The following is a 22,334-nucleotide window of genomic DNA, read 5'->3' on the forward strand; positions in this document are numbered from 1 at the left end:
TACTGTCATCATATGATGGATGATAAGCATTTAGTGGTAGAAGAAGTATTCAAATCCTCAATGAAAAGTAGCAATACTTACATACTTAAAAGTACTCATTGTGTTTTGTGTTATTTACACTCCCATTGGTGTATATATGCTGAGCAGTTTATTTTTTTTTCTTAATGTATCATATATGTTTCTTATGTAATATTACTCTACATAGGAACTAGTAACTCTATGAGTCAAATATATAGGAAGGGAGGTAAAAAAAAAACACAATATTTGCCTCTGAAATTTAGTAAAGTACAAGGACAGAGTAGCGTAAATTAAGTATATTACATTACTTAAGTACAAATACCTCAAAAATGTACTTCAGTACAGTTACTGAACCATCTACTCAGTTAAATAGATATAGTGATGCCTTGTTTATGTTAGATTTGAGTAAATTTTTTTCTTTACTCACAAACTGAAAACACTATGTATTGCGGAGTAATGTGGAATTTTCAGGTTGAGGCATGAAGAAAAAATAAAAATATGTGTTATCTTATGTTATCTCTAGTCCCCTCAAACACCGTGCAGAAGTCCACACATTCATAGGGTGGCAGACCATGCAAACCCTTTAGATCCACCCTGGATAATGCATGATGAAGTATATATTAAATTTGCTGCATAATTAGTAAAGTAGAAAAGGGAATAAAGAAGAGAAAGCAAGTTACTGCTACTTCTCTTCATGTAACTTGGATCACTGCTATTCTCGACGTTGATGCCCTGAAGTTTATTTTGAAAGGTCCGTGCGTGTGTACGTGCCTGTACGCTGCAGGAGGGAGTGACCATGTTGGTTTCGGGAAGCAGCTGTCTGTCGTCTCATAGTTCATGAGAATCCGAGCGTAGGCGAAGGTGGGGAAATACGTCCACAAGATAATGGAGCCTGACTGTCACTGTGCGTGTTAGGTTTTTCTCATGTCAGCTCACACCTTCAAAAGCTTGGCGTTAAATGGTAAGATACTTAATGGTAAGATACTTAATGGTAATACACGTTACTAAGTTATAGGGATATGCAAATATGTTTTCTTGTCGTGGCAGGCTACACTGTGTTATATATGAAGACCCATGTTTTCGGGGGCACTTATTGGTATTAAATGAGTAGAGGGGTAGTTGTGTTGTACAGCGATATCGAGTATTGTGTAACGTAAACAATAAGTTGGACACCGTGTAATTCCCGGAAGGCCCTTTGACAAATTGATCCGATTACTTAATATTTTTAATTTATTCCATATGTTTTGGTTATCTGCTAACGTACAAACTCAGTTTTCTTCAGTAAAAATCGTGTAAAATTGAGAAATACTGAATATTATTTTAGTGAAGTGCAATGTTTCGCTTTTAAGATGGCTCTTACGTTTGTGTTTACGTAGGCCTGAGGCGTAACGTGATTCCGTCCAGTGCAACAGCTGAATAGTCATTTCCTGTTATGTTAATGTAAATGTGTGTGTGTGTGTGTGTGTGTGTGTGTCAGAGATTTTGGCTGTGCCCACCATGTCTATAAGTGGGTGGTCCACGCGTTCAAGGCCAGGGCCATTTCCGGGCCTTTCAGAGCCTCCTCAGGGTCGGGGCACCCATGTTTACCTCTTCTGGACAACGGAAGGGGAAAGATATCTGTCCCACACAAATGGAGAGGTGACAGCAGAGGATCTGTGTATCTCTGCAGCAGAGGCTATAGGTGAGAGTGACAACCCTGACCAAATTCACCCACACAGACCTTTTTTTGGTATGTCATGTGGTATTTTAGCCTGCTGGTAGGGTGTGTGTGTGTGTGTGTGTGTGTGTGTGTGTGTGTGTATATAACACTCTGTGTTTATTCCCCAGGGATAACTCCTCTTTGCCATGTGTTGTTTGCTCTGTACAATCCACAAACACACTGCTGGTACAGTCCAAACCACGTTTTCCATCCAGAGGAAAACTCCAGCCTCGTACTTCACTACTGTATGAGGTTAGTCGGTGACACTGGATTAGCAAGGCAGATGAAACACACTGAGCATATTTACATTGGTTGTCTGCTGTCCTTGTACCTAGGTATTACTTTCGGAATTGGCACGGACTAAATAAGGAGCCAACTGTATCCCGTTATGCTCTCAGATCTGGGACAGATCAAGGGGCAGCCCCTCTGCTTGAAATCGCTGCCTTAGAGTACTTATTCTCCCAGGTTTGTGTTTAACATTATGTTTATGGTGAATTAATTGAATGCATTTTTTTGTGTGCTCTCAATAGCAAAGTACCTAACCCGTTTCACTTCTTGTGTCTCCAAAAGGCTAAATATGAATTTGTGAACGAAGTAGTGCAGATGGAAGACGTTCAGTCAGAGGAGGAACTGAGTCGCTTCAAAAATGAGAGTTTAGGGATGGCTGTACTTCACCTCTCACATCAGGCAATGCAAACAGGCAGTACCTTACAAGATGTTGCCAGAAAAATCAGGTAATTAGTTTGGAATGGAAGGAATGAATATAATGCAGTCGAGGCACATGCTGTTTAAGCTGTTACTATTTAATTGTCTGTACAGCTAAATTTGTGAAATAGTAACAGTGACTAATTGCAGTTAAATCTGTAAATTTGTCAACAAAGGTATTAAATGTTCTATATTAATTTGAATATGTTCTGAGGATAGATATGTATTTGTATGTAATGGGGTTGTTTGTTATCTCTATCCTATTTTCTGCTACTGTGACAATCCAGTTTCTCCTCTGGATCATCAAAGCGTCTTTATATCTAATTTAACCACTGGATCCAGGTAACATTAAAATGTCTCCTCTGTTTTTCCCCAGCTTCTTACACTGCATTCCAAGGTCTTTCGCCAAACACATTTCTAAAGACAACTTCCTCACAAAAATCAGGATCCGGCGGGTGTTTGCAGACTTTGTGCGGACCTTCCAGCAGCACACTGTGGATAAAGGGCGGCTGGGCACCCAAGAGATCATGTATAAGTACATCTCTACTCTCGAACACTTGGCACCATGTTTTGGCATAGAGACCTTTCCCGTATCCCACCTTGAGCTAAGAGAGGATGGGGATGGAAGTAGTTCTTACTCCAACACCACTCATGCGCAGGGTGTCTCGAAAGACAGCTTCATAGCTCCCCCCACACATGAAATAATGGTGTCCGGCACCAAGGGGATTCAGTGGAGGAAGGTGTCCGGTCAGAAGGTTAGTCAAAGTGCAATTTCAAGCTTCTGATGGTTTGATTCTGTGGCATGGTGGGTATTCTGCTAGTGTGGACTTTTTGCTAATTTGGTCTCCTCACCTAGGCGCAGGCTAACTCTTACTTCAGGAATGACCATCTGAACTACTTGAGGAAAACAAAACAAGAGTCCAGCCAACCGAATGCGAACACTCCCGATAAATGGACCTCCTTCTGTGATTTCCCTGAAATAACTCACATAGCCATCACTGGAGCTAATGTGTGCATTAGCACTCAGGACAATCACTGCATGGTGAGAGCACTTGTTTAAGCTTTTATGTAAAAGCCTCAATACATAATATATAATTTAATTGATTAATGTCCTTGTGGTACATTAGTCCAATTGATATACTGTACATTACTCATTCTACTGAGCAGATTGTTCAGTCTTTAAAGTGTCGGAATAGACTGTACAGAACACATGCATGCCTAGATTCTCATATATTCTCCAATTCTATATGTTTTTGACTATAAGAGCTTTTGGTTTTGGTTCGCTTCAGGCATTTTATTATGTTTTGAATTTGTATGTGTCTGTAGGTGGGAGCTCTGATTGTAAGCTAGTGGTGTTTCTGTATGTGTATGTAGGAGGTTCACATGAACTCCAGCCAGGAGGCCCGTTCCTTCATCTCCCTCCTAGATGGATACTACCGGCTGACTGCAGACGCCCACCACTATCTTTGTCATGAAGTGGCTCCCCCAAGGGTAGTGCTGAGTGAAGCAAATGGACTGCATGGACCTATGCAGTGAGTTTTCTCCTCTTACACATGCACATACAGATGCAGAGAAGCTATGGAGAAACACAGTGTGTTATATCATAACTCCGTTGGTCTGTTTTCAGTGATGATTTTGTGCTACTGAAGCTTAAAAAGGAGGCGGCAGAGGAGGGAGCTTTCCTCGTACGTTGGAGTGCACTCGACTATCACCGCATCATCCTAGCTGTCCTGAACAAAAATGAGGTAAGTCAACACCCACACTCCTCTCTGGAAGTGATTGCAGTGCAGTGATGGTGAAATTTTTCAGCCACTGACTTTATATGTACATGTGGGTCATTAGAATGGATCGACGCCAAGCCACAAGCAGTTTCGAATTCACTACAATAATTCAACGTTCTGCCTGGAGGGCTGGGACCGGGAATTCTCCAGCGTCAAGGAACTCACAGACAGCCTCAAGACCTTTGTACTCAAGTCTGGTTCAGACAGCTTTACTGTCAAAAAATGCTGTTTTCCGAGACAAGCAGGTTTGTGTTCATTAGACTTTTCAATTCTAGACATGTTTTGCTTCTGTATGCTCTTTACATTGGTTTGTTGGTGTGTGTTTGTGTGATGTAGAGCTATCCAACCTCCTGGTGATGAGGCAAGGTGTTGATCACCGCGTTCACAGTGACGCCTTGTCCCTGAACATGACCCAGCTACGCTTCCACCAGATCAAGGACAAAGAGATCGTACAGGTGATGAGACCCACTTGCGACCAATAAATGACCATCTTCTCCACCGGAGAAGCTTTGTGCTCTCAGCTCTGTGACTGACTATTGAGTGTTGTGTTTACGAGCAGGGACAGCATTTGGGCCGTGGGACCAGAACAAACATCTACTCAGGACGTCTGCTGGTGCGAGGCGGAGGGGACGAGGATGACGAGTTCAACAACAACTCTTCTGGCCGCAAAGGGATCCAAGTGGTTCTCAAGATCCTAGACCAAAGCCACAAAGATATTGCACTAGTAAGCCTTTTGATCTTTGCATTAACGGTAACCAACAGTCAAAAGAATAAAAGTGGTAGTTTACTCTCTCAATATGCCTTTCTTTTGTCTTTCTAAGGCATTTTTTGAAACCGCAAGTCTGATGAGCCAGGTATCCCACAGTCATCTGGTGTTTGTACACGGTGTGTCCGTCAAAGGATCTGAAAGTAAGGGCAATAACACTGTTCATTTTCAGAAATGCACTTGTACTGTTTTAGGTACACGACTTCCTCGTTTGCTACTTCCCCATCACGCATTTCAGTGTTTACAGTTTTTATAGTCAAATTTATGATTCGAGTACCAAGTGAACCATGAAGCAAATGCAAAACCACAGTTATCCTGTTCTGTTTTAAAGAGCGTGCTACTTCTTTACATTTTTGAGACTTGACCTCTCAGACTTGTTTCTACATTTACAGACATAATGGTGGAAGAATTTGTGGAGTTTGGGCCTTTGGATGTTTTCCTCCACAAAGAAAAGGCATCAGTGACTCCTCAGTGGAAATTCATTGTTGCAAAACAACTTGCCAGTGCCCTCAATTATCTTGTGAGTTCAAGCGCTTCTTTGTTTTTTGTGTGCCACATATTATAATTCAATTAAACAAAGCTAAGAGATCATTAAAGTGAATTGATAGTGAAGTACTACAAGTGTTGTATGATTTATCTCCTAATAGTCTTTAATCACCTGCTATAGGCCAGTGGGTACATTATTTTGAATAACAGAATCAGGTAGTGCAGCTTTCCAACTGGACACCATGTTTTGAGTCTGAGCCGCAGGCAGGAAATTAAATAATCTTAATATCTGACCAGTCTTTAAGATAAGTGCTGCAAGTGAAGTTCATTTTTGCTCGATAACTATTTGCTTAAATAGTTTGTGTTAAACATATTTTAACGACCCAGAAAGTGAGTACATGTACTATATTTGTCATTGTAGGAGACCAAACGGCTGGTTCATGGAAACGTTTGTGCCAAGAACATTCTGGTGGCAAGGCGTGGTCTGGAGCATGGTACTACTCCTTTTGTCAAGCTGAGTGATCCAGGAATTGCCCTGAGTGTCCTCTCACGGGATGGTTAGTAACAGCAGACTTTACACAGACTCTTCATTAGTCTCACTTTACAAGAACATCTCCCAACTCGATCAGCATCAGGTTATCTGTACTTTGTGTATCCTTCTGCTTTATGTTAATCAGATATAGGAAATAGGAAACTGAAAGCAGACTTGTTTCCTGTTGTTATCTGGTTTTATCTCACTATGTGTCTTTAAAGGCTGTCCAAAATATGCAAAAAAAGAGCAAAGCCCCGATATCATTAATTCACATGTTTTTGCAGCTACTAACATTGAATACACACAGGAAACCACACTCTTTCGTAGGTATCTTTCTGGCGTAGAAGTAGCCTTTTAATGAAATGAATAAAGGTGAGGTGTTTATATGAAGTTTTTCAGACTTCTTTAACTTGAACCATATTTAAATCTAAATCCTGCTCTTCTATGGAGTTCTTCTTCAAAAAGTTTAACCAAAGCACCCAGAGATTGAGATCACTGTAACGTGATGCATGTAACTCATTTTGTATTATGGCTATTTTGCATTGCAGAGCGTCTTGAGCGTATCCCATGGATTGCTCCTGAGTGTGTTGACAGCGGTACATCCATTGGCAATGCGTCTGACCAGTGGAGCTTTGGTGCCACACTGCTGGAAATCTGCAACAACGGTGATCTTCCCATGAGTGGCAGCACATTGTCTGAGGTAAGCCCTTTATTTGTCTTCCAACTGCCACTGGCTCTACCTGCTTTTTTTTTTTTATCATTCTGACATCTAATTGTAACTCTGGAACCTTTGCCCCCAAACAGAAAGAGCGCTTTTATCAGCAAAAGGGGTGTTTAGCTGCACCATCCTCCCAGGAACTGGCCAAATTCATCAACATGTGCTTGACCTACGAGCCTGTGGAGAGGCCTTCTTTCCGCACTGTGCTCAGAAAGCTCACAGAAATCATGATCAAAAGTGGGTTTTTACTTGATCAACTTAGTTTTTGATTTTCTTTGAACCTACCTTGGTGCCTCTAAATGATGTGTTTCTGCACACAGATCCTGATATATCCCCAAGTGAAACTCTCCCTGTCAAGGTCCCTAGCACGTTCCATAAACGCTACCTGAAAAAGATGCGGGACTTGGGAGAGGTGAGTTCTTAAAACACATTAGCAGCAGTGTTTTTTGCCTGTATGTTAGAGACTGATGCACAGCACATTGTTCTGTCTACAGGGTCACTTTGGAAAAGTGACTCTCTACTTGTATGACCCGGCCAATGATGGGACAGGAGAGCTTGTGGCAGTGAAGGCTTTGAAACAAGAGAATGGTCATGTGGAGAGCTGGATGAAGGAGATTGAGATCCTGAAGTCCCTTGATCACAGCAACATTGTCAAGTACAAAGGCTGTTGCACTGAACTTGGTAAGTCCTCATCTGCCTGGTTCAAATATGTGTATTGAAATATAAATCAATATACAGTGTCTGCATGTGTAAAGGAGTGCTTGTTTGAATCTTTTTTAGCTTGCAGTGCTCAGGAATGGATTTTTGATCCCTGCTGTTCCTCTGTAAATATTGAAAATCTATTCTAAGTGCAAGTGCACAGTACACTGTTTCCATTGTATGTCAATATTCTGAGCTTTCAAAACACAGCAGGCTGAGCACTACAGACCATTTACCACCAGGATAGACAACAGGTCATTCTAATGGAGGATAAAAGCACTGTTGCATTGTCTGTTGACAGGAGGACAAGTGGTGCAGCTAATAATGGAGTACCTGCCTCTGGGGAGTCTGCGAGAGCACCTTCCTAAACGTAAACTGGGTGTGCCCCAGTGCCTTATGTTTGCTCAGCAGATCTGCCAGGTGAGTTTAGGTGGTTTTGTAGTTTGTGCTAATCTAATCTACATTTCCACTTAATTTTACAATATTCCTGCATCTGTGTGGAAACTGTAGACATTAGTTTAAGTAGATAATCCACCACATTAAGCCACCATTTCATTTTGTAGCGGTTTCTGTGTATTGTCATTAATTCATTGTTTAAGTTGAGTAGTTTTATTATACTAGCATTATGTTGCAGTGTGTTTTCTCTCCGTAACCAAGAAAATGTCACTATCACTCAACATGCTGTTGTTTGCCACACTGACATTTGAATCTTGTTAGCCAGTCAGTGAATTTAATGATTTAATTTACTTTTTGGTTTATAATACACTTTGTGATGTAAAGTTTGATAAAAGTTAAAGTAGAGTCTACAACTAGCTTTGTGAGGCTGTACTGTAAATGCTAATGTCAACATGCGAAAAGACTCACAATGACAATTGACAGGTATGATGCTTACCATGCTCACTATCTTAGTGTAGCATGTTACCATCCAAACATTGTCTCATCAGCACTAAACACAGTACAGCTAAGGCTGGTGGAAATGCCATTAGGTTTATTTGATCATAAATCAAAGTACTGGACATAAAAAAAAATTAGATATGCTAGCTGAAAAGTTGGGACCATCATTATTATTGTAATCAATTCTGAGGGGAACAGGAATGTGTGTGTACTGATATTCATGACAATTCCTCCAATATTGTTGAGACAGTTTGCTAGATCTAGATATGCTCCTCTAGTCTAGAAGATGGTGCTACAGGAAAAATCAGGGGATCAGAGACAGAAATGCATTGGCAACCCTAGAGCCAACACAACAACAATTACTACAGGAATAGACATTCCTGACATTTGACATCAAAAAGAGATTTGAAGTTGTCGTTTGAAGTTTTGAAGTGAATGTTTGTTTAAATCCACATTTTGCCCCCTCTCAGTAATTTTATCCATATTTTATTTGTGTGGTTCTCTTTTAAAGGGTATGGACTACTTGCACTCAAAGCGATACATCCATCGAGACCTAGCTGCCCGTAATGTCTTAGTGGAAAATGAAAGTTTGGTAAAGATTGGAGACTTTGGCCTGACAAAATACATCCCAGAAGGCGAGATCTACTATCGTGTCCGTGAGCACGGGGACAGTCCAGTGTTCTGGTGAGTTCGTGCAGCACTTAAGTGTTTTCCAGTGCTTCCATGTCTTTGGCCACTAAACTGTATTTTCTTTGTACTGCATAGGTATGCCATTGAGTGCTTGAAGGAGAGTAAATTTTCCTTTTCGTCTGACGTTTGGTCCTTCGGCGTTACGTTATATGAGATCTTGACCCGCTGTGACCCTCGCCAAAACCCTCCAACAGTATGTTACTACTGGCCTCTTATAACCAACTCGAACCTGCATATATTTTGATGTGACTAATAAAGTAAATGATGAATCTCTGTGTTAAATATACAATGTACTCTTTTCGTGTTTTTGTAGAAGTTCGTTGACATGATGGAACCAACACAGGGACAGATGACTGTGATGGTACTCATAAAACTGCTGGAGAAACGTATGCGGTTGCCTTGTCCCAGAGACTGCCCGCATGAGGTAACATTACATGCCCGTAAACACAATTGACACTTTCGGCATTAAAGCCTGATATTTTCATAATTACTTCTATGCCAACAGGTGAAGATGCTAATGGAGCAGTGTTGGGCTTCAGAACCTGGAGATCGGCCATCATTCAAATCCCTAATTGAAAAGTTTGAAGCAATTCGCCGAACATACGACTGGCAGTCTAATATAAACTTTTCTTTGGCTCAGATTTGCTGATCAGGACTCTGAAGATCTTCATGTCTACATGTTATCACTTTGCCACTATGGCAACAATGCAATGCCTGCTGCCTCTATTTACATAGATAACTTTATACTGTAGGTTTCTTTTTGATAAAAGCACATTGCAATCCTCTCATATGTGATATTAACACAACAATAAATTAAATAGTTGTGTTTTTTTTCTGGTTTGATGAGATGAATGTTATTAGGAAAGGGGATGTCTTTGGTAGTTAGCCACTGAGTTTCAGCGTTTGTCTTTCATAAGTTATAGTTTGCATATATCACAGTGAGTATTAAGAATTTATGTATGGTTGGGAGATTACTATTTCATTTTATGTTTCATTTGTGTACATTTGTTTGAGTGTATGTTAATCTTTGCATTTAATTTTGTATAAACCAAAAGAACATATACAAAATCGAATAAACCATTTTTCAAACACCTGTTCATTAAAGATTGAAACTGTCAAAAAGTGAATTGCAAAATGTGCCATTCAGTTCTGTGTTACCAAACACTATATGCAAGAAAGCACAGCTACATAACACCTCTGTTATGTAAGAACTTACTGATCACTATCTTCGGGATGTACTGTAACAAAATAAACCTCTACACTTAAATTTTTTACAAACCGGTCACTGACTGAGGGAATGGTCTTTAATAACGCCCGCTTTTGTCTTGAACATTTAGTTGCCTGTTCACATGCCACTAGGTAGGAAAGGAGGTGTGTTAAATGTGGGCTACCACTGACTCCAGCACATTAGTCCAGTTGTTGGAAATAACGCACCTACAATGTTTCTGCTGCTTCTCTAACATTGGACTTCTGTATAATAATGTATACAGCAACCACATAGAATTGTGTGGGTACGATACAGGCCAAATTACCCAGATGAATCACAGACCAGAAAAGACCCATCTGACACACTTCCTATCCTGTAACGCAGCAGGTGAAGAGCAGCCAAATGCAGCAAATATAATAGATATTCGAATCAGTGTTCTGCACAGACCTTCAGAATAAGTCTGAAGTCTGAACCAGATACGTGGGCAGACATTTTTCCATTGGACAAAGCTGTCTAGACTACAATGCAATTCAACAGCTACAGAAGGGTCTCTATCTAGCCAGGAGTTTTCTAACCACACTGTCAACATAGCACACCTGCTGCAAGTATCTCACTGTGTTTGAAGGAAAATGCTGGACGAACCAAAGGCTAGGCATGTATCACTGGACATGTCCAGTACTAAGGAAGTGTTGCATCAATCAATTAAGACGCTGTGTCTTTGACTTTCTCAAATAAGGATGACAAGCGACTTCTTTGCCATGTTATATCCAGATGGATGGTGTTTTATGACTTATGGAAATGATAATGATCCCTCCAGTCCTTGCTTGGACTGACTGTGAAGCCCCCTGAAGGATGATACATTCCCCATGGCCAAACACAACCATGTCCCTGTATCCTTCAGTACTGTTCTATCAGCCGACACAAACTACCATAGTCCGGTCTAGAATTTATGTAACTTCACATTTTGCACAACTAAAACATAATCAGTACCCAAACGTTTTATGAACATACATTTTGTTTGATGAAATAAACCAATATCTTAAGCTTATAATTCAAAACAAAAAGTAAACCGCATAAACATGAGTAATAAAGTAGTGCACATGGATTATGTTCTTTAAAATTGTGTTTTCCCTGCCTCTATCCGGTTAATATAGTCATTCAATTATCGGGATGTTATCCAAGACTGTTGAATGTCTGTATAGTCAAATCTAGATATCTGATTCAGTCAAGAAATGCGATTAAAAATGTGATTATAAACGAGTAGATTTAAAAAATAATAATACTTAAATTATAATTTCTGGGGAAATCAATTTTATGAGAAATCTGCAGCATTTAAAACCAGTTTTAAGCGGAACACAAACAACCGTGGCCCCGCCCCCACCCTCCGTTACGTCGTAGTCATGGAGAGTGCGTCCCCCTCTCGTCCAATCAGAAGCGTCGCTGGGGCCATGTGTGTATTGTTTAAACTGCTCAAATCTGACTGACTTTCCAGACCCGATAAAACTTCCACCAAACTGAGTGATGGCGGCCGTCGTGTCTGTTAGCACAGCTGCCAGAGACGAAAGCACAGACACAGGACTCAGTTTCGCCTCTCGTCCGCTTCATGATAATTACGACCTCGCATCGGACCACGAAAGCTGGATGCCCGGAGACCGACGAAATCCCGAAATCGAACCCGGCGAAGAGGACTCAATTTCGGAACGCGAGTGTCAGCGGAGGGTCGACGAGGACTTGACATCACTGAGCCCCGAAGAGATAGAGAGCCGCTTGGAGAGAACCCGCCGGGAGTTTTACAACCGTAGAAAAATTATCATTAAAAATCTGCCATCCGACGTTAGCAATCAGGTATGAGTATAAAGTACCAACTGGAGGTTTTAATTGTTGGATGAGTGATCGATTGACGAGGGGGGGGGCTAACATTAGCCTAGCTCCAGTGTGCCTGCCATGCTACCTACGTTAGCTTGCTAGCCATTTAACTCGTTAGCTGTCTTTTTTTTTTTTTTTTAACTTGATGCAATATGTTTGTTTTTTATTTTTTTTTTATTCTACACCTGGTTTAACTAAAAGCCAACACACTGTTTAAATTGGCAGCCAAGGAACACCATTAGTATTGTGTTTTAGTTTGTGAGGGTTAGCCGACAAACAGTAGCTTAGGTTAACTGCCAGGTGGTCAGATAACTGTCAATAATGGTCATCTGTGGCCTTCATGACCTGCGAGTCCGGCCTCCAAGGGAACAATTTGGTGACTAATATTCGGGTTTTTTCACCATTCATGAGTCCAAGCTGAACTTTTGGTGAGTATACTCTGTATCTGTACATTAGGGGGGGGGCTGCAGGTGCACTGGAACTTTTTTTTTCATAAGCACATCTGTTGTTTAAGCTGGCGTTTTGGTTGTTTTAACCAGCCAGTGATTTACTCATGATGCCACATTTTTTTGGAACGTGCCTGACTCGTGGGGAGCGCTGGGCCTGCGGGCGGTACCATTGTTCACATGGGGTAGGGGGGGGGGGGGGGGTGATGGTGGTTAGTGGGAGTTCGAGATGTGAGTTGCAATATAACAAAAGGTGGAAGGTGTGGAGACAAAACGTTTCAGAAAATGCTAGACAGCGTCGCAGTTTGTTTGTGAATGGTCAAAAGCAGCGCAGAACAATTTCTCCGACAACAATGAGTCAGTTATTCACCTCTCACCCCCCCCCCGCAGGTGCACTTGTTGCTAGTTTCCCAGTGGACATGATTTGGTTAATTATATGATTACCAAAATCTACAATTAAGCACTCTATAATTATATGATGCCAAAATCTATGACTTAGAAAGTCAAATATTTAATGTATGATACCCTGGTTAAAGGGTTGTAGTGCACTGTGTAATGAGTTTAAATGTTTAGATGTAGTAATTGTCTTTTTCTTATTTACAGGAGGTCCATGAGCTGTTGGGAAACTATGACTTGAAGTACTGCTTTGTTGACAAATACAAGGGCACAGGTTGGTCTAACTGCTCATCCATCATGTTAGTCATTTCATGTTAAGTTTAAAGGATATATCTCAGAGGATCTAAATGTTAACAAATAAAATAACTGCAAACAAACTCGATAGGCGCATAAAAAAAACTTTGGTTGTCTGCATTTAGAGCAGTTGATTCATTTAAACGCTGAGGACAAATTTCACAGTTTGAAGGCCATTGTTCATAAAAAGGAGAAGGTTCTTGACTCTAAGGAAAATGCTAAACAAAAGGAACAAAAAGCTCCTGGAGCACTTTTTCCATCACAACTTTAATTCATTTGCACCTTCAGTAAAGACATTGTTTAGATTGTCAGTGTGCTCCAGTATTTCCTCACTAGGGGTGACAATATTATTTCTATTATATTCGAGCTTTGTGGAGGTGTGACTGATGTCTTTGTAGTGCTCAACACTGTGCTAACTCTGGCAGAGATGGCAAGCTGTTGTGAAAGTTTGTCAGCAAGAAAGGTTATCTGACTAGCTAACAACATTTTTTCCAGTGAGTGTTTTTCTCCAAGTGAGTTCTGGTGAAGCCATGTTTGAAACTGATCTACTGGTTAAAATTTTGGGGGGTGCTGCAACAGTTATACAACCTGACTACATAAAAAAAAGAAACCTTTTCCACATCAGTGATGCTCGATGACAAGAAAGCAAGTAAAAATTACATGGCACATGTCGTTCATATACTTCTGATATTCTTATGAAAGTTATTTATCTTATGATATTCTGACATTCTTGTCAGCTACTGATCTAGTTTGTTGATACAAACACAAAGTCATCAATTTGTATGCCAGGGGGGTGAATTAACCTTGTGTGCCCCAAAATGTGATTTGTGTCTCAATCCACAGAAAACGCCTATTTCTTATGATGCTCTGGGAGCATGAAAGATCAGCATGCCATTATGTCTCAAAGCTGATTTATCAGGCAGTGCTGACCTTTTTAAAACCACTAACTCAGAATCATTATCTTAGAATTTGCATTTAAAATGTTTTTACACATTGACTATCGCCAGTGCAGCATTCCACCAGAAAGTGACAATGCCAGGAAATTGCATGAGCCAGATGGTGAATTCAGGATATGCCTGGGATCTATTTAGATGGGCTTTTGCACAAAATCTAGTTGGCTTGTAAAAATTCTTACTTTTTTAATTTTGTTTTTAATTTTTGTTCATTTATTTATTTTTATTTTTTTAATGTTTCTTTCAGACAAAACTGCAACAACGACCTATGCTTGTCTTTCAAAACATAGGTAACAGGATGCCTGCTTGTCATGGAGCGGCATACTATGGGGCTCTTGTATATCTGTTGGCACTGTAACAAGAGTTTGTCACATTAAAAGTGGGTGCCAATAACATTAGAAGTCATAGATGTGACTTTTTAGCTATGAACATGATGCTCAGTCAGATAAAATGCCTTTAGTTCTTGTCAGCAGCTGTGACAGCCATTGTAGTCTCAATAGAGGAAATATTGCAGTTACATAAATGCTGGTGTGTGACATTGTGCCACCAGCATCATCTTTTATCAGACCTGCCAAAGGAGAAACGGTGTCACAACCAAGGTTTGCCATCTGAAACCTGCTGTGTATGAAAATAGCTTTTTCTCTTAATGCTGACTCAACACATGTCACTCCCTCACTTTACACCAAATTGTGTTTGTCTCTCTTCCTCCCTCTGTCCCCCCCATCACCCTCAGCATTTGTGACACTGCTCAATGGGGAGCAGGCGCAGTGTGCCATCAAAGAATTCCACCAGCATGTGCTACGGGACAGGGAAATCTCTGTGCAGCTGCAGCCAACAGACGCTCTGCTATGCATCGCCAACTTGCCCTGTGCTTTCACCCAGCAGCAGTTTGAGGAGTTGGTGAGACCCTTTGGTAACCTGGAGCGGTGCTTTCTTGTGTACAGCGCCTCCACAGGGCATTCCAAGGGCTATGGCTTTGTGGAGTACATGAAGAAGGACTCGGCGGCCAGGGCCAAGTCAGAGCTTTTAGGAAAGCAGCTGGGCTCCCGTATGCTGTATGTCCACTGGACTGAGGTGGGCTCCCTCACATACCCACTGCTGCACTCTAAATGCCTGTGCGTGGACCGCCTGCCCCCAAGCCTGCTGACAGCCCAGGACCTCCGCAACGCCTTGGCTGACACCCATGCACCAGTGTTCTGCCAGGTCAATTTCATTACACACAAACACTCTGTTGCTTGTTAAAATAATATGATTTCAGAGGGATACATTATGCAGAAAGTATTTTATGGCAAGAATAATTAATGTATACCGCTTTAGGTTAGGTTTTCAATATATCTGCTTTTATATTTTATAGTAAATTTGACTTTTTGGTTCTTGGCCTATCCAACAAAACATGACATTTAACGACATCACCTAGGGCTGTAGTTAATTGCGATGTCAGTTTTTAATTTGGTGTTACATACAGATTTGGCAACAATTAATGCAATGTGAAAACACTTATAATGTTGCAGTCTTGTGTCGTTCTTTGAGGAGTGACTTGCAAGGGCAATACGCCGTCCCAGTTGTAGTCAGTTTCTTTGTGAATGTTTTTTTTTTGTGGAAGCTGCTGTTGATTTATGTTATGCCATATTAATGAAACTTCTGGGAGCTTTTGTTATGTTCTGCCATGTGTATCTGATAGTTGTAGAACTTACACTGTTATAGGTATTTTGTAAAACATTATTTGATCTTTCAGTACCTTTTTTAACCTTTACCCCAGTTTTCCCGTGGCCACTCAAAGTTTCTATAGCAATGAGCATTGCTGGTTTCTATGGTGATGACCACCTGACATCCCCAGGTGGTGTCATTCAGCAGGCTTTTCTGGAATGAGAGAGGGGTGTCCTTTTTAGCATGACATGCATAGGGGTACTTTTCTGCTGGTTCGATGGTTTTTTAGGATTGTGGCTATGGCAGGAATGATTAAGGATCATTTGACAATTTAAGGGAAACGGTTAAGTTAACAGGATACAACTGGCCTAGTTATGAAATACTGAAACCTAGTGGTATTGAATCATGAGGCCACATCACATAGTGACTGATGAGTAAAGGGACTAAGGACTAGTAAAGTGGAAATTCAAAAGCAATATGGTCAGCAGAATTCTGTAAAGCGTCAAGAGATGGTTTGATGTTTTCTTGATGCTGAAGTTTCCTCAATTTATCTGGAAGCTCTCTGACCAGACATAAAATGCTGTGGATAGTGTTAAGTTAGCCAAACTCTAAATGAGTCACAATTATAAGTGGAAAGTGTAAATTCTAATGATTGTTCTTTGGAAGTCTTTATTATTTATAGTATTTTTTTTTAAGCTACGTTCAACAAATTTTCAAAAAACTGTACATTTCATTTTTAGGACTTGAAGGAAGAGTAAATTATGAGTCTTAAAAAAGAATATGCTATAATGGAACCTGTCTGTGCTAGAAAATTGCCTGCCTGTTAGGGCGGTTGCTGCATTATCAATAAACAAAACACAAAAGGAAATCTTTTGGGAGATTTTCAACATCACTTAATTTAGTTTGAGTGGTGATTTGGTACATTTCAGCGGTTTTACAAGGCATTTCCTACATAATGTGCTTTTTAGATGGATGTCGCACTCACATGTGTTCTGATTGTCCAGGGTGTAAGTGTAAAAAAAGAAACCCAGGTGTACCAGATAGCCCGTGTGTGTACTTTATTTATGGTCTGCAGAACTTGGACTCATAGTTTCTGTGAGATTAGATTAGAATGATTGTTTTTTTTTTCCTCTCCACAGCTGGCTCAGGGACAAGATGGAAGTTTTCGACGGTTTGCGGTGTTGGAGTTTGCCACAGCTGAGATGGCTGAGGAGGCACAGCGACTCACTGATGGCAGGATGCTAGGTGGGACCCATATCAGGGTTTCCTTCTGTGCTCCTGGGCCACCTGGAAGAAGCATGTTGGCTGCTCTGATTGCAGCCCAAACCATGGTATTAAAGTCAAATTGATGTACTGTACATGCCCGAACTTGCCATCAAAATTGCCATTGCACTGGTGCTGAATGCCTGTCATGTTGCCCCTCCTTTCAAGGCTGTGAATAGGGGTAAGGGTCTTCTCCCTGATCCCACTGCCATGCAGATATTAACAGGCCTCAATAACCCTGCCACCCTCAAGATGTTGCTCAACCCACTGTCACAGGGACACAAACAAGGTGAGGAGTTCTCAGGAGCTCAGTAGTTTAATTGTAGGATTTGTTTTGGTAATGTGGATCCTGACATTATCTGTGTTTACAGGCCTTCTTGGGGCAGCCCCTACAATGCCCCTGCTGGCCAACCCTGCCCTCTCTGCCGCCCTTCTCCAGATGCTCCTTCAGAACCAGGCCAAGGCCCAGCAGGTACTACTACCTTTCTGCTTTTTCTCTGACATGTGGCTCCTTGTCGCTCAGCCTGTTTTGATTCATCCTCTCCTATTCATACAACCCCCCCCCCTCCACTCTCTGCTTTTTCCCTCTTAACCATTAGCAAGCCTTTCTGGGAAATCATCTTCTTTGGGCTCAGGTGCTGCACAATAAAGAAAACCCTCTAGTTCCTTGTGTGAGTGATCATGGTGTTTTGTGTTTGGCTATGAGGTGGTGGTCTTTTCATGTATTGGTGAAAACGCAATGCCCAGGTAGGTAAGCTTTCGCTATGGAAGTGCGGTTTGTTTTTGTGTGTATGTGTGGGGTGTACTTTTGAGTGGTGCTAAGTGATGTGGTAGGTGTACTACTTCATTGTGTACAAGAAGTGTAAATTCCCATTGTGCAAGGACTTAATTTCATATGCGGTGAGTAAGCCTCTGTGCTAATTAAGTGTGCTTGTGTAGGTCTGCATTTTTTATTTTTATTTTTTCTAACCACTCGAGTGTCTTAGCCATGCTGTGTGACCCTCTTGTGACACTGAACTTTGCTCTCTCCTTTGGCCAGCAGGCAGGACTCATTGGGGAGAATCCTCTGGCTGCTCTGCCTGTCCAGCAGGGAGTCCATCTGCTCGGAGACCTGCCCCAAGGTTTGGCATCCGCCGACTCCAGCCGTAGCTCCTTGAGTCACAAACTGCATGTTTTTTGCTTTTGCTTATGATGCTAAACATCTGTAGCCCTCTTTGCCTGTTAATAGAGGTTTCTCTCTGCACATTGGTCATTCTATTTTGGTCACAATGCTTTTTTTTTTTTAAAATCAGTGAGGTCTGACAACTTTTTTTCCTTACACTGCAAACTCGTTCCAGCCAAATGGATTAAAGATTAAATAATTGAATTACAATCATGCCTGTATCTAATTCCCCTAGGCGGTGTAGTTGCAGGTCTTGGTCTTCAGACAGATCCTCTAAACCCCCTAAAGTCATTGCCACTTGGCAGAGCTCTTGCAAGGGAGCAGGAGTCCCCCACAGCAGCGTGCACATTCCCCCAGACTTCCTCTCCCACCCTGCAGGGTATCTCCATGCCCCTGATGGGTGGCATGATGGGGGCAGATGGCCTTACAGCACAAGGGGTGAGGTCCCAAGTAATTTCCATAATATGCTTTCTGCCTCTTGTATTTGTGTCCAGCTTTCTACCCAAGTGTAAATGACAGTTTTTGTTTTTTGCTATGGTTAAAACAAATCACCTTTTCCCGTCCTGTCAGGTGTCTATACTAGGAGATCCACCCAAGGACGTTAACCTTCCCCAGAGTGCCTTCCTCAATGTCAACAATGTTTTCCCCTCAGGTGAGGTGCTTTTTTTTTTTTTTTGCACTGTGGTTCTGATTTTCCCTTAAGTAAATATATTCCAGCATGTAATGTCTGTTTGCCGTCCACTACTCAGGAGGAAGCTGCAGACCTCACCCCTATAGGAAGAGGCCAACACTAAGTAATGTCTCCAACCAGCACACACACCAAAGCATACAGCCAAATTACAACCTGCGCTACCAGGATTCCTACAGCCCAGAATATCCTCCACTACACCAGGTAACCACCAGATTCCCACTGCTTTGTCCATGGAAATAATATATAGAGCTTTTATTCTTTTGACATGAATAGCTGCGGCTTTACTAGATGTCAAGGTGACCTGTTGAATTTACAGTGTAGTTCCTGGCTACTCATTGAATAGGTTATATGATGTGATCTGGTCTGATGCCAATCTGATCTGTCTCCTCAGGATCCCCTGGCCCACTTATATGAACAGCAAGAGAACCTTGATACTGGGGCCTTGGCAGGATTCGGTCAGCAGGTAGTGTTTAGTCGACCATTTCAAGACTGCATGAGCACATTTTTAATGCTCTCAAATTACATGCATTCCGTCTGATAGTAACACAGTTGTGAACTTGTCTCTGCAGCTCTCTCGTCACCCTGACTACAGTGAGCGGTTTTCCCACTACAGTTACCCTCCCAGCCCCCCCCTCTCCTACTTCAGCTCAGGGCCTGAGGATTCCAGTAACGGTAGCCTCCCTACCACCCAGCTCAACAGGGTAAGTGTCAAGCTTCGGACTGATTTTTAGACTTCTGTCTTTTTAAAAAAAAACATTTTTATGTATCTCTGTTTTGATTTCAAACTATTGATTACTTGTCAGGGCAAAAACCTCAAGATAGCACGTTGAGAGATGAAAAGTGGAGGGTTAGGTTCCAAGAATAAGCCCATGTTCAATAATTAATGTTGCACTATGAGTGCCTGTGCCTCAGATGTCTTGGTCACTGAGAGTTGGTTGTTTATCCTCAGGCTGTGGGAATGCCTCCTGTGAGCCACACTACAAACTACCCCCCAGGCCTGGGGAATGCAGTGAAGGTAATTTATACATTTTCTAGACTTTTTATTTTTTTTGTAGTCTTAACTTTTTTTGTATACATTTCTTGTTACACCGAGCATGATTGTTTTTGTTTTAACCAATCATAGACTCCCATTGGTAGCCACAAGCGTGTGTTCTCCCGCCTGATCCCATCTCCGGAGCCGAGTCCTGAGGGCAGCTATGTGGGCCAGCACTCCCAGGGCCTTGGTGGCCATTATGCAGACTCCTACCTTAAGCGAAAGCGTATTTTCTAAATGCAGCTGAATGCTTCTTGCTATACGAGTAGCCATTCAACAGCCAGGACACAATGGCATCTCCTCTGGTCTCCTCTAATGAACTTGAGCTTGGTTGTCCTTGGATTTGTCCCCTGTGTACTCCTGTGAGTGACCCCTGGGGGGTGCTGGGGAGTGCAGCCTGTTGCTATCTGAACAGCTGTGTCACTCTATGGGAATTCTTGGTGGTTTTTTTTTTTTTTTTTTTTCCCCTGTTGTGTGTGCGTGTGTATATATGATTTTAGTGTGTTAGTAAATTTAACCTTTTTTTTAAATTTGACTTTTAATTTGTTAAACTTGTACAGTGAGAAAAAAATGGTTAATTAGCTGATGAAGTCTTTTCTCTTAAGCATTTTTTTTATTCCTGTGTTGAGTGTGGTGTATCAGCAGAGCTACAGATAGTTTGGCCAGTTTTCAGTGGCAGCCATAGGCTGTTTTTTTATGTTTGACACCTCACTAAAGGGATGCTGTCCACAATTTCAGGCAAAGGGTCTTGCATAGTATAAAAACAAGCTTTACTTCAAAGGCTCTACTTTTTTTTTTATTTTTAAATAGCCTTCTTAATTCCTTGTAAAAAGTTCAGTAGTTTGTTTAACGAGATGGTGTTTTTGTGTTGTGGTATATTTTGTTTTCCCCTTTCTTCCACAGGGTTGTATATTTTGCTGTATGACTCTATTTCTGGATCAGGCCTCTCCTCATTGGTTAACATTCAGCTTTCCATCCACCAATGATAGCTGTATGTACCTGCCTGTGTATTATGACAGTGAAGCTTTTTACCATTCTGACATATTTTCTCAAGCCTAAACTGTTGTCACGTTGTTTGTCTTTTGATCCACACCCTCCAACCTGTTTATGGAGTCTGTTCTCTACACTGGTTGTTGAGTGATGCACTTGGAGGGCACAGGTCACTATCCTAATCTGTTCTCACCTCTATAAGATGCCATTTTCAAATCTCCATGAGTTGAATATTTTTTGTGTTTATGTGAAGTTCTGTGTATATTTTGAATGTCTTTTATGTCCAAACACCACACCTCGATGGTTGAGTTGGGTGGGTGGACATGCGCTGTGTGCCATCTCGCCAGCTGTCAGCTGATGGATACAGGAACGTTAACCATCTATACGATGCGAGAGGTTTGAGATCTCTAGACGAGTAGATGGCAGCTGGAATGATGGACACTGCCCATGTTCAGTTTTCCATTAATGTTGGGAGTTAAGTCTGTCTGGGGAGGTACTAATGGAAGCTAGTGGCAGGTGATTGGTCAGTGACATGACTGTCCTTGTTTTTTTTTTTTTTTTTTTTATAATTATCTGGTTGACAGTTTGATTGTGAAAACCCATTACCTCTGACTTCTGCTAGGAAATGCAGCTACACTTGAGCCTTAACAGTGTTTTCTGTGATATCATCCTGCCCTGTGTTGGCTTCCATCTACATTTACCATTTCTGTGTTATTTGCTGTGTAAATAGTTAAGCTTGATCATTTTTCCTGAGTCCAAAACATTCGTTTTCTTTTAATTATACCTGCCTCTGGTCTGGTGTTTTGAATGAATTTGCTGCTTCTCGTGTTTTTGTTGTTTGCCTGTAATGTTTGAAAGCTGATGTGACAAAGAGTGGAGCCACAGCAGACTGCTCATGTTGTGTATGGACCAAGAGATGCAGCTGTACTGTATGACCATCATCCATTTTGATTTTGATTCTAACTGCTATCTTCTCATCTGTACCGCCATGGTTGTCTCTGTATGTGTGTGACGTGAGCGAGTAAATGTTATTTAAACTCATGACGTTGTGAATTTGTCATTTAAAAATCAAGTTATACTCTGTAGCTCTGTGATGTTGGTATTTGATATTTTAACATGAAGTCTATTATTTTTGCCCTAAAACATTTAACCTGTTTCTTGGGACATGCTGTAGTGTTTGGTTCAACGATTTAAGAGCCTATAATTTGCTTATGTGATCATTTCACGGTGAACCAATTGAACCACACTTGATAGTAATTTTACATTATTTTCAGGAGCATACAGCTAAATAAATTGGCAGGTGTGGTTGAGAGCAAGTTACCTTGAGTCCTGTAATCTTTTTATTATGTTTTTCTTTTTTTCATTAGAGAAAAGTCAAACCATTATTACTGGCATGAA

General features: G+C 41.3%; 2 protein-coding genes across 7 annotated transcripts; both read left to right on the top strand.

The window, feature by feature from the left end:
• Positions 1 to 816: 816 nt before the first annotated feature.
• On the top strand, positions 817 to 10,115 carry tyk2 (tyrosine kinase 2). The gene is made up of 24 exons (XM_051387845.1): positions 817 to 979; positions 1,496 to 1,699; positions 1,846 to 1,969; positions 2,053 to 2,182; positions 2,288 to 2,451; positions 2,799 to 3,177; positions 3,279 to 3,464; positions 3,797 to 3,954; positions 4,050 to 4,167; positions 4,265 to 4,448; positions 4,540 to 4,658; positions 4,763 to 4,927; positions 5,025 to 5,112; positions 5,362 to 5,489; positions 5,877 to 6,012; positions 6,536 to 6,687; positions 6,792 to 6,942; positions 7,026 to 7,117; positions 7,200 to 7,386; positions 7,706 to 7,824; positions 8,810 to 8,982; positions 9,064 to 9,181; positions 9,302 to 9,412; positions 9,494 to 10,115. The coding sequence occupies exons 1-24, from the start codon at positions 943 to 945 to the stop codon at positions 9,635 to 9,637; spliced, it is 3,567 nt and encodes a 1,188-aa protein (XP_051243805.1). The 5' UTR covers positions 817 to 942; the 3' UTR covers positions 9,638 to 10,115.
• A 1,562-nt stretch (positions 10,116 to 11,677) lies between these two features.
• raver1 (ribonucleoprotein, PTB-binding 1) lies at positions 11,678 to 21,977 on the top strand. Of its 6 annotated transcripts, none has more exons than XM_051387847.1 (15): positions 11,678 to 12,040; positions 13,111 to 13,177; positions 14,884 to 15,353; positions 16,937 to 17,128; positions 17,229 to 17,349; positions 17,432 to 17,532; positions 17,660 to 17,731; positions 18,103 to 18,181; positions 18,458 to 18,660; positions 18,793 to 18,874; positions 18,972 to 19,114; positions 19,305 to 19,376; positions 19,483 to 19,614; positions 19,863 to 19,928; positions 20,037 to 21,977. In XM_051387847.1, the coding sequence occupies exons 1-15, from the start codon at positions 11,717 to 11,719 to the stop codon at positions 20,181 to 20,183; spliced, it is 2,271 nt and encodes a 756-aa protein (XP_051243807.1). In that variant the 5' UTR covers positions 11,678 to 11,716; the 3' UTR covers positions 20,184 to 21,977. The 6 variants fall into 6 exon arrangements, with proteins under 6 accessions (XP_051243807.1, XP_051243808.1, XP_051243809.1 ...); XM_051387848.1 differs by having other exon boundaries at positions 18,467 to 18,660; XM_051387849.1 differs by having other exon boundaries at positions 17,660 to 17,695.
• The last annotated feature ends 357 nt before the right edge of the window (positions 21,978 to 22,334 follow it).

Source organism: Dicentrarchus labrax, unplaced genomic scaffold (assembly GCF_905237075.1).
Source record: "Dicentrarchus labrax unplaced genomic scaffold, dlabrax2021, whole genome shotgun sequence".
Classification (NCBI taxonomy): Eukaryota; Metazoa; Chordata; class Actinopteri; family Moronidae; genus Dicentrarchus; species Dicentrarchus labrax.

What these genes read in the sequence shown, in the direction of transcription:
- tyk2 (XM_051387845.1), top strand. Translation starts at nt 943, where the DNA reads ATGTCAGCTCACACCTTCAAAAGCTTGGCGTTAAATG. An exon ending in GTGGCAGCACATTGTCTGAG is followed by an intron (nt 6,688 to 6,791) that starts GTAAGCCCTTTA and finishes GCCCCCAAACAG; the next exon opens with AAAGAGCGCTTTTATCAGCA. An exon ending in CACAGAAATCATGATCAAAA is followed by an intron (nt 6,943 to 7,025) that starts GTGGGTTTTTAC and finishes TTCTGCACACAG; the next exon opens with ATCCTGATATATCCCCAAGT.
- raver1 (XM_051387847.1), top strand. Translation starts at nt 11,717, where the DNA reads ATGGCGGCCGTCGTGTCTGTTAGCACAGCTGCCAGAGACGAAAGCACA. An exon ending in GTCACAGGGACACAAACAAG is followed by an intron (nt 17,350 to 17,431) that starts GTGAGGAGTTCT and finishes CTGTGTTTACAG; the next exon opens with GCCTTCTTGGGGCAGCCCCT. An exon ending in GCTCGGAGACCTGCCCCAAG is followed by an intron (nt 18,182 to 18,457) that starts GTTTGGCATCCG and finishes TAATTCCCCTAG; the next exon opens with GCGGTGTAGTTGCAGGTCTT.